This window comes from Tinamus guttatus, unplaced genomic scaffold, assembly GCF_059628265.1.
Source record: "Tinamus guttatus ecotype Peru unplaced genomic scaffold, ASM5962826v1 Tinamus_guttatus_pri_ptg001584l, whole genome shotgun sequence".
In the NCBI taxonomy this organism is placed as follows: Eukaryota; Metazoa; Chordata; class Aves; order Tinamiformes; family Tinamidae; genus Tinamus; species Tinamus guttatus.
The window spans coordinates 1-11,037 of NW_028290118.1; the positions used below are offsets into that span (position 1 = coordinate 1).

General features: G+C 61.2%; 2 protein-coding genes across 2 annotated transcripts; one reads left to right on the forward strand and one right to left on the reverse strand.

Annotated features, from left to right (window-relative positions):
* Positions 1 to 45: 45 nt before the first annotated feature.
* On the forward strand, positions 46 to 6,086 carry LOC104575473 (uncharacterized; the record flags this gene model as incomplete). Its single annotated transcript, XM_088539305.1, has 6 exons — positions 46 to 1,245; positions 1,540 to 1,599; positions 1,744 to 2,813; positions 2,907 to 3,049; positions 4,505 to 4,600; positions 5,986 to 6,086. Coding segments are annotated over 6 exons (2,670 nt in total), but the record flags the coding sequence as incomplete, so codon positions are not given.
* Positions 6,087 to 7,857: 1,771 nt separating this feature from the next.
* PAGR1 (PAXIP1 associated glutamate rich protein 1) lies at positions 7,858 to 10,430 on the reverse strand. The gene is made up of 3 exons (XM_088539306.1): positions 10,123 to 10,430; positions 9,642 to 9,724; positions 7,858 to 7,982 (listed from the first exon to the last, which is right to left on the reverse strand). Exons 1-3 carry the CDS (start codon positions 10,428 to 10,430, stop codon positions 7,858 to 7,860), a joined length of 516 nt encoding a protein of 171 aa, XP_088395432.1.
* Positions 10,431 to 11,037: the final 607 nt, after the last annotated feature.

Genomic DNA, 11,037 nt, shown 5'->3' on the forward strand with positions numbered 1-11,037 from the left:
CAGGAAAATGGGGCAAAAAGGGACCAAAACGGGAGCGACTCCGAGGGCGAAAAGCACCAAAAAGGAGGGTCGAAAAAGAGGGAAAACGGCTCCGAGGAGGGAAAAACTGCGGAAAATGGGGCAAAAAGGGGCAAATTCGAGAGCGGCTCCGAGGAGGAAAAACCCCTCAGAAAAAGGATGAAAAAGGGTAAATTGGAGAGTGATTCCGAGGAGGAAAAAGCCCTAAAACGGGGCAAAATTGAGAGCGATTCCGAGGATGGAAAAACCTTTAAGAAAAGAGCAAAAAAAGGGAAAATTGAGAGCGATTCTGAGGATGAAAAACCTCTAAAAAACAGACCTAAAAATGGGAAAATTGAGAGTGATGTTGAGAATGAAAAACGTCTAAAAAAGGACAAAAATGAGAGCGATTCTGATGATGAAAAACCGCTAAAAAAAGGACCAAAAAAGGGGAAAATTGAGAGCGATTCTGAGGATGAAAAACCCCTAAAAAAAGGACTGAAAAAAGGGAAAAATGAGAGCGATTCCGAAAATGAAAAACTTATAAAAAAAGGACCTAAAAATGGGAACATTGAGAGCGATTCTGAAGATGAAAAACCTCTAAAAAAGGGCAAAATTGGGAGTGATTCTGATGATGAAAAATCTCTTAGAAAAGGACCCAAAAAGGACCAAAATGAGAGCGATTCTGAAGATGAAAAACCACTGAAAAAAGGACCAAAAAATAGGAAAATTGAGAGCGATTCCGAGGAGGAAAAACTTAAAAAGGGCAAAAATGAGAGTGATTTTGAGGACAAAAAAATTCTAAAAAAGGGACCCAAAAAGGCTGAAAATGAGAGCGATTCTGAGGATGAAAAACCCTTAAAAAAGGGTCAAAATGAGAGTGATTCCGAGGATGAAAAACCCCTAAAAAAAGGACCCAAAAAGGGAAAAATTGAGAGCGATTCTGAAGACGAAAAACTTGTAAAAAAAGGACCAAAAAAGGGGAAAAATGAGAGCGATTCCGAGGATGAAAAGCTCTTAAAAAAAAGACCCAAAAAGGGCAAAAATGAGAGTGATTCTGAGCACCAAAAAACCCTAAAAATGGCCCAAAATGAGAGTGATTCTGAGAATGAGAAAAGCCTAAAAAAAAGACCCAAAAAAAGGAAAATTGAGAGCGATTCTGAGGATGAAAAAACCCTAAAAAAGGGCAAATTTGGGAGCGATTCCGAGGATGAAGATGAAATCCCGTTAAAAATGTTAATGGAAAAGGCCCAAAGGAGGAGGGAATTGGGCGAGAAAAAGGAAAAATCCTGGAAAAAAGGCGGGAAAAGGGCCCGAAATGGGAGCGACTCCGAGGAGGCTCCGGAAACCCCCGGGAAAAGGGGGAAAAGTGGGAGCGAAATGGGGAAAAAGGAGGAAAACACCTTAAAAAAGAGGGAAGAGGAGGAGGAAGAGCGGAGGCCATTGGGAAAAGGAGGGAAAAAGGGCAAAAAAGGGCCGGAATCCGAGGAGGAAAACGGGAAAAGGCCCCGGAGGAAACGGGAATCCCGGTCGGAATCCGAGGCCGGATCCGGATCCGAGTCCGAAAAGGAGAGGAGGCCATTGAAAAAAGGGGGAAAAAAGGCCAAAAAAGGGGAAAAAAAGGCCAAAAAAGGGACAGAATCCGAGGAGGAGGACGAGGGGAATCGGCCTCCGACGAAGGCCCAAAGGAGAAGGGAATCCCAGGTGGAATCCGGGTCGGAATCCGGGTCCGAATCGGAATCCGAGGCCGAATCCCGGTCTGAGTCGGAATCTGAGGCCGAAGAGGAGGGGAGGCCATTGAAAAAAGGGGGAAAAAAGGCCAAAAAAGGGGAAAAAAAGGTCAAAAAAGGGACGGAATCGGAAGAGGAGGAAGAGGAGAAAAGGAGGCCTCGGAGGAAGGGCCGGAGGAAAAGGGAATCCCGGTCGGAATCTGAGGCCGAATCCGAGTCCGAGGCCAAAAAGAAGAGGAGGCCATTGAAAAAAGAGGCCAAAAAGGGCAAAAAAGGGCCGGAATCCGAGGAGAAAAGGAGGCCTGGGAGGAAAAGTGAATCCCGGTCGGAATCTGAGGCCGGATCCGAGTCCGAATCGGAATCCGAGGCCGAAAAGGGGAGGAGGCCATTGAAAAAAGGGGGAAAAAAGGTCAAAAAAGGGACTGAATCCGAGGAGGAAGAGGAGGAGAAGCCGAGGAGGAAGGGCCGGAAAAGAAGCGAATCCCGGTCGGAATCTGAGGCCCAATCAGAATCCGAGGCCGAATCCGAGTCCGAATTGGAATCTGAGGCCAAAGAAAAGGGGAGGCCAATGAAAAAAGAGGCAAAAAAGGCCAAAAAAGGGACGGAATCCGAGGAGAAAAGGAGGCCTGGGAGGAAACGCGAATCCCAGTCGGAATCCGAGGCCGGATCCGGATCCGAGTCGGAAAAGGAGAGGAGGCCATTGAAAAAAGAGGCCAAAAAGGCCAAAAAAGGGCCGGAATCCGAGGAGAAAAGGAGGCCTCGGAGGAGCGAATCCCAGTCGGAATCCGAGGCCGGATCCGAGTCCGAATCGGAATCCGAATCCGAGGCCAAAAAGAAGAGAAGGCCATTGAAAAAAGAGGCCAAAAAGGGCAAAAAAGGGAGCGAATCCGAAGAGAAAAGGAGGCCTCGGAGGAGCGAATCCCGGTCGGAATCCGAGGAGGGATCCGGATCCCAGTCCGAATCCGAGTCTGAATCGGAATCCGAGGCCAAAAAGGAGACGAGGCCATTGAAAAAAGAGGCCAAAAAGGGCAAAAAAGGGAGCGGATCCGAGGAGAAAAGGAGGCCTCGGAGCGGAGGTCGATCCTGGTCGGGATCTGGATCCGGCTCCGGCTCCCGGGCGGTTCCGGCTCCGGCTCCGGCTCCGGTTCCGGTTCCGGTTCCGGTTCCGGTTCCGGCTCCGGGCCCGGCCGAGCGGCGGCTCCGGCGGCTGCTCCGGCTCTGCGGGATCCGGCCCAACTACCGGGAGCTGCTGGGGGGCTGCGGGGGGAGGGCGGAGCGGGAGGGGGCCCTGCGGGGGGAGCTGCGACGGCTGGGGGTCAAAGGTGAGGAGGGGATGGGGGGCGCTATGGGGCGGGGTGTGGGGCGCTATGGGGTGGGATGTGGGGCTCTATGGGGCGCTATGGGGCGGGATGTGGGGCTCTATGGGGCGCTATGGGGCAGGGTGTGGGGCGCTATGGGGCAGGATGGGGTGTTGGGGGCTGCGGGGGGAGGGCGGAGCGGGAGGGGGCCCTGCGGGGGGAGCTGCGACGGCTGGGGGTCAAAGGTGAGGAGGGGATGGGGGGCGCTATGGGGCGCTATGGGGCGGGATGTGGGGTTAGATGGGGCACTTGGGGGGCGGGATGTGGGGCAGGGTGTGGGGCGAGATGGGGCGGGATGTGGGGCGGGATGTGGGGTGCTATGTGGCAGGGTGTGGGGCGGGGTGGGGCGGGGTGTGGGGTGGGATGTGGGGCGCTATGGGGCACGATGTGGGGCACTATGGGGCGGGATGTGGGGCGCTATGGGGCAGGGCGTGGGGCAGGATGTGGGGCGCTGTGGGGCGCTATGGGGCGGGATGTGGGGTGAGATGGGGCACTTGGGGGCGCTATGGGGCAGGGTGTGGGGCGGGATGGGGTGGGATGTGGGGTGCTATGGGGCGGGATGTGGGGCAGGGTGTGCGGCGGGATGTGGGGCGCTATGGGTCCCGCTATGGGTCTCTATGGGTCTCTATGGTCTCTATGGGTCTCTATGGGTCCCTATGGTCTCTATGGTTTCTATGGTCCCTATGGTCTCTATGGTCTCTATGGGTCTCTATGGTCCCTATGGTCTCTATAGTCTCTATGGTCTTTCTATGGTCTCTCTATGGTCTCCATGGTCTCTATGGTCTCTATGGTCCCTATGGGTCTCTATGGTCTCTATGGGTCTCTATGGTCTCTATGGTCTCTATGGTCCCTATGGGTCTCTATGGTCTCTATGGGTCTCTATGGTCTCTATGGTCTCTATGGTCCCTATGGGTCTCTATGGTCTCTATGGGTCCCTATGGTCTCCATGGTCTCCATGGTCTCCATGGTCTCCATGGTCCCTATGGGTCTCTCTATGGTCTCTCTATGGTCTCCATGGTCTCTATGGTCTCCATGGTCTCCATGGTCTCCATGGTCTCTATGGTCCCTATGGTCTCCATGGTCTCCATGGTCCCTATGGTCTCCATGGTCTCTATGGTCTCTCTATGGTCTCTATGGTCTCTCTATAGTCTCCATGGTCTCCATGGTCTCTATGGTCTCCATGGTCTCCATGGTCTCCATGGTCTCTCTATAGTCTCCATGGTCTCCATGGTCTCTATGGTCCCTATGGGTCTCTCTATGGTCTCTATGGTCTCTATGGTCTCCATGGTCTCTATGGTCCCTATGGTCTCCATGGTCTCCATGGTCTCCATGGTCTCTCTATGGTCCCTATGGGTCTCTATGGGTCTCTATGGTCTCTCTATAGTCTCTATGGTCTCCATAGTCTCTATGGTCCCTCAGGTCGTCTCTCCCTGTCCCGTTGCCGGGCGCTCGGGCGGCGCCGGGAGGAGGAGGCCGAAATGGCCGCCCTGGACCCGGGAAACATCATCCGGGGGGGTAGGGGACGAGGGGGGGACACGGGGGGGGGACATGGGGACATCAGGGACATGGGGGGACATGGGGGGACGGGGGGACAAGGGGGGGACAATGGGGACAAAGGGACAAGGGGGGACATGGGGGGACGGGGGGACAAGGGGGGGACAATGGGGACAAAGGGACAAGGGGGGACATGGGGGGACGGGGGGACAAGGGGGGGACAATGGGGACAAAGGGACAAGGGGGGACATTGGGGACATGGGGGGGGACATTGGGAGGGGGACACGGGGGGACAATGGGGACAAGGGGGGGGACACGGGGGGGGACAATGGGGACACAGGGACAAGGGGAGACATTGGGGACATGGGGACATTGGGGGGGGGGGACACGGAGACAAAGGGACAAGGGGGGACATTGGGGACATGGGGGGACATGGGGGTCATGGGGAGACACGGGGGGGGACATGGGGACAAGGGGGGACATTGGGGACAAAGGGACATGGGGGGGGACACGGGGGGGGACATGGGGAGGACATGGGGACACGGAGACAAAGGGACATGGGGGGGGACACGGGGGGGGACATTGGGGGACATGGAGACGTGTGGGGGGGACACTGGGGACATTGTGGGGACACGGTGGGGGGGGACACGGTGACACTGAGGGGGGACATGGGGACATTGAAGGGGGACATGGGGACACCGGCCTGGGGACAAGGGGACGGGGACACCAGGAGGGGACACGGTGACACCGGGGGGGGGACAGGGTGACACTGGGGACATTGTGGGGACACGGGGGACATGGGGACAAGGGGGGACATGGGGGACACCGGAGGGGATGGGGACACCAGGGGGGACACAGGGGGACACTGGGGACATTGTGGGGACATGGGGACACCAGGGGGACAAGGGGACACGGGAGGGGGGGACAAAGTGACCCCGGGGGAGGGACACAGGGACATGGGGACATTGAGGGGGGACACGGGGACAGGGACACCGGGGGACACCGGGGGGGACATGGGGACACTGGGGACATTGTGGGGACACGGGGACACCAGGGGGACACGGGGGGGGGCACAAGGGGCCACCAGGAGGGACATGGGGACACTGGGGGGGGGGGAGGGGACAGGGTGACACCGGGGGGGCGGGGGAGGCGCCACGGTGACGTCAGGAGGGGGAGGGGCCACGGTGACGTCAGCAGGGGGAGGGGAGGGGACATGGGGATGGTGACACCTGGAAGGGGGAGGGGCCACGGTGACGTCAGCAGGGGAGGGGCCGCGGTGACATCAGCAGGGGAGGGGCCCCCGTGACACCAGGAGGGGGCGGGGCCGCGGTGACACTGGGTGGGAGGGGCTACGGTGACGTCAGCGGGGGAGGGGCCACAGTGACGCTCTCCCTTCCCCCCCCCAGGCCGCCTGCGGCCCCGCCCCTCGGGCCCCCCCCCTCCCTGGGAGGCGCCGGAAGTGCCGGAAAGAGCCGAATCCGCCCCAAAAAGCAGCCCGGAGCAGTGAAATCCGGAGCGGGAATGCCAGAATTCCCATTCCCGAAATTCCGGAATTCCCGGAATTCCCATTCCCAAAATTCCGGAATTCCCGGAATTCCCATTCCCGAAATGCCCGAATCCCGGCGGGGGGGGGCAGCGGGACGCGAAGACGTCGCTATGGGGCAGCCGTGGGGCACTGGGACCACCGGAAAGCGCCGATTCCACCCCAAAAAACAGCCTGAAACAGTGAAATCCGGAGCAGAAATTCCCAGAATTCTGATTCCCGGCGCGGAAATTCCCGAAATTCCCAATTCCCGGCATGGAGATTCCCAGAATTCCCGGAATTCCCAAATCCTGGCGGGATGGGGTCAGCGCGGTGTGAAGAGGCCCCGGCCGGTCCGCAGGATCTGCTGCTCCGGAATTCCCGGAATTCCCGGTGCGGAAATCCCTGAATCCTGGTGTAGACATTCTTGGAATTCCCAATTCCCAGCGCCGAAATTCCCAGAATTCCCAGAATTCCTGGCGGGGGGGGGGTCAGTGGGGCACGAAGACGTCCCAGCCCGTGCGCAGGATCTGCTGCTCGGGAATTCCGGGAATTTCCGATTTCTGATGTGGAGATTCCCAGAATTCCCGATTCCTGGAAGTCCCGGCATTCCCAGCTCCTCAGTGGGGTGCGAACACGTCCCGTCCCGTCGGCAGGATCTGCTGCTTGGGAATTCCCGGAATTCCCGGTGTGGAAATTCCCGAATCCCAATGTGGAGATTCCCAGAATTCCCGATTCCTGGAATTCCCGGCATTCCCGGTCCTCAGCGGGGCGTGAAGATGTCCTGGCTGGTCCGCAGGATCTGCTGCTCCGGAATTCCCGGAATTCCCGGTGCGGAAATTCCCGAATCCCGGTGTGGAGATTCCCGGCATTCCCGCTCCTCAGCGGGGGGGCGAACACGTCCCGTCCCGTCTGCAGGATCTGCTGCTCCGGAATTCCCGGAATTCCCGGTGTGGAAATTCCTGAATCCCAATGTGGAGATTCCCAGAATTCCTGATTCCTGGAATTCCCGGCGTTCCCGGCGCTCAGCGGGGGGTGAACACGTCCCGTCCCGTCCGCAAGATCTGCTGCTCCGGAATTACCGGTGTGGAAATTCCGGAATCCCGGTGTGGAGATTCCCAGAATTCCCGATTCCCGGAATTCCCGCTCCTCAGCGGGGGGCGAACACGTCCCGTCCCGTCCGCAGGATCTGCTGCTCCGGAATCCCCGGAATTCCTGGAATTCCTGGAATTCCCGGTGTGGAGATTCCCGGCATTCCCGATTCCTGGAATTCCCGGCGTTCCCAGCATTCCCGCTCCTCAGCGGGGGGCGAACACGTCCCGTCCCGTCCGCAGGATCTGCTGCTCCAGAATTCCCGGAATTCCCGGTGTGGAAATTCCTGAATCCCGGTGCGGAGATTCCCGGCATTCCCGATTCCCGGCATTCCCGGCATTCCCGGCGCTCAGCGGGGCGCAAACACGTCCCGTCCCGTCCGCAGGATCTGCTGCTCCGGAATTCCCGGAATTCCCGGTGTGGAAATTCCGGGAATTCCCGGTGTGGAGATTCCCGGCATTCCCGATTCCTGGAATTCCCGGCATTCCCGGCATTCCCGGCGTTCCCGCTCCTCAGCGGGGGGCGAACACGTCCCGTCCCGTGCGCAGGATCTGCTGCTCCGGAATTCCCGGAATTCCCGGTGTGGAAATTCCCGAATCCCGGTGTGGAGATTCCCAGAATTCCCGATTCCCGGCATTCCCGGCATTCCCGGCGTTCCCGGCGCTCAGCGGGGCGCGAACACGTCCCGTCCCGTCCGCAGGATCTGCTGCTCCAGGCGCCGGTGCCGCTTCATGTCCGACAGGACCCGCTCGAGCCGGGCTTCCCGCTTCCGACCGGTGCGCGGGGCCCCTGCGGAACGCCGGGAATGGCGGGAATGAGCGGCGGGAATGCCGGGAATGAGCAGTGGGAATGAGCGGCGGGAACGGCGGGAATGAGCGGTGGGAACGGCCGGAATGGGGGAGAAATCCCAGGGATGGGGGGAATGCCGGGAACGCCGGGAATGAGGGGGGGAAATCCTGGGAATGGGGGGAAATCCTGGGGATGAGGGGAATGTCAGGAACGGCGGGAATGCCAGGAATGAGAGGGGGAAATCCCAGGGACAGGGGAGAAATCCTGGGGATAGGGGGAATGCCGGGAATGAGCGGCGGGAATGGGGGGGAAATCCCGGGGATGGGGGAGAAATCCCGGGGACGGGGGGAATGCCGGGAACGCCGGGAATGAGTGGCGGGAATGCCGGGAATGGGGGAGAAATCCCGGGGATGGGCGGAATGCCGGGAACGCCAGGAATGAGCGGCCGGAACAGCAGGAACGGGGGGGAAATCCTGGGAATGGGGGAGAAATCCCGGGGGCGGGGGGGAATGCTGGGAACGGCGGGGATGAACGGCGGGAATGAGCGGAACGCCGGGAATGCCAGGAATGAGCACCGGGAATGCCGGGAACGGGGGGGAAATCCCGGGAATGAACAGCAGGAATGGTGGGAGCGCCGGGAATGAGGGAGAAATCCCGGGGACGGGAAAAATCCCAGGAACGCCGGGAGCACCGGGAATGCTGGGAACGGCGGGAATGGCGGGAATGGGGGGGGAGTCCAGGAACGGGGGGGGAAATCCTTGGAGCGCCGGGAATGCCGGGAACAGCAGGGGGATCCCGGGAATGGGGGGGAAATCCCGGGAACAGCGGGAACGGGGGGGGGGAGGGAATCCCGGGAATGGCGGGAATGCCACGGAGCCCCGGGGGGGAGGGGGGGGCCGGGAATGGCGGGATTCTGGGGGGGAATCCCAGGAATGTCGCGTTTCCCAAGAGAAGATTCCCAAGAATGCGGCGTCTCCGGAGGGGATTCCTGGGAATTCCTGGGGGGGGACTGGAATTCTGGGAATGCTGCATCCCGGGGGGGTTGGGATTTCCGGGAATGTCACATCTCCTGGGTTTCCAGGGAGGGAATTCCCGGGAATACTGCGTCTCCCAGGGGGATTCCTGGGCATGTGGCTCTCCAGAGGGGATTCCCGGCATTTCCAGAGGGGATTCCCAGCGTTCCCAGAGTTTCCGGGGGGGGTTTCCAGGGATTCCCGGGGTTTCCGGAGGGGATTCCCAGGGTTTCCAGGGGGGATTCCTGGTGTTTCCGGGGGGGATTCCCGGAGGGGATTCCCGGGATTCCCAGGGTTTCTGGAGGGGATTCCCAGGATTCCCGAGGTTTCCAGGGGGATTCTCGGGGTTTCCAGAGGGGATTCCCGGTGTTTCCGGAGGGGATTCCCGGTGTTTCCGGGGGGGATTCCCGGGGTTTCCAGGGGGGGGTTCCCGGCATTCCCGGTGTTTCCGGGGGGGATTCCCGGGGTTTCCGGGGGGGATTCCCGGTGTTTCCGGAGGGGATTCCCGGTGTTTCCGGGGGGGATTCCCGGGGTTTCCAGGGGGGGGTTCCCGGCATTCCCGGTGTTTCCGGAGGGGGTTCCCGGTGTTTCCGGGGGGATTCCCGGTGTTTCCGGGGGGATTCCCGGCGTTCCCGGCCGGTCGTACCTGGCGCCCGCCGTCGCTCCAGCAGGGAACCCTCGGGAACGGCCGGTTCATCCGCGAAGTCGAATTCGGTGACGACCGGAGGCCTGAGGGGACAATGGGGACAATGGGGACAATGGGGGGACAATGGGGACAATGGGGACAATGGGGACAATGGGGGACAATGGGGGGACATGGGGGGACAATGGGGGGACATGGGGGGACAATGGGGACAATGGGGACATTGGGGGGACATTGGGGACACCCAGAGGACACCCGGAGCACAGGGTGACACAGGGGACACCCATCCCCCGGCCACGCTCACCTGTCCTCCTCATGGGGTGACACCGGGTGACACCCACACACACACAGGTGACACCCAGGGCATAAACAGGTGACACTGGGGTGACACTCAGGTGACACAGGTGACACCCGGGTGACACCCACGTGACCCCGGTGACACCCACGTGACTCAGGTGTCCCCCCCGCCCCCCCCCCCGCTCACCTGTCCTCCTCGGGCGCTGGCCCCGCCCCCCCGGGCCCCTCCTCCCGCCCAGGCTCCTCCTCCCGCGGCGGCTCCGGCGTCGGCGCCCGCCGGGGCCTGGGCCCTTCCCGGAGCGCGAGGCGGCCCCGGGCCGCGAGGGCCTCGAACAGGCGCCGGATGGCGCCGGGCGGCGGCGCCCAGGGCCCCGCGGCCTCCAGCTCCTCGTCGCTGCACGGGACCCCCCACGCGTCGCCGCCGCCGTCCCCGGGCTCGGCGTCGGGAGCCGGGGGGGACTCCGGGGGCGGCGACGGGGCCTCCGCGGCCGCCATGGGAGCGGCGCCACAAACGGCCCCGAGCGGCGGCAGAAACGGCGCCGGAAGGGCCGGAAACGGCGCCGGGAGCGCCAAAAAGCGCCTCAAGTGCTGGCAGAGCGGGGCCGGAAGCGCCAAAAACGGCCCAGAGTAGCGGCAGAAACGGCGCCGGAAGGGCCGGAAACGGCGCCGGGAGCGCCAAAAAGCGCCTCAAATGGTGGAGCGGTGCCGGAAGCGCCAAAAACGGCCTCAAGTGCTGGCAGAGCGGGGCCGGAAGCGCCAAAAACGGCCCCGAGCGGCGGCAGAAACGGCGCCGGAAGGGCCGGAAACGGCGCCGGGAGCGCCAAAAAGCGCCTCAAGTGGCGGAGCGGGGCCGGAAGCGCCAAAAACGGCCCAGAGTAGCGTCAGAAACGGCGCCGGAAGGGCCGGAAACGGCGCCGGGAGCGCCAAAAAGCGCCTCAAATGGTGGAGCGGTGCCGGAAGCGCCAAAAACGGCCTCAAGTGCTGGCAGAGCGGGGCCGGAAGCGCCAAAAACGGCCCCGAGCGGCGGCAGAAACGGCGCCGGAAGTGCCGGAAATGGCGCTGGGAGCGCCAAAAAGCGCCTCAAGTGGAGGCAGAGCGGTGC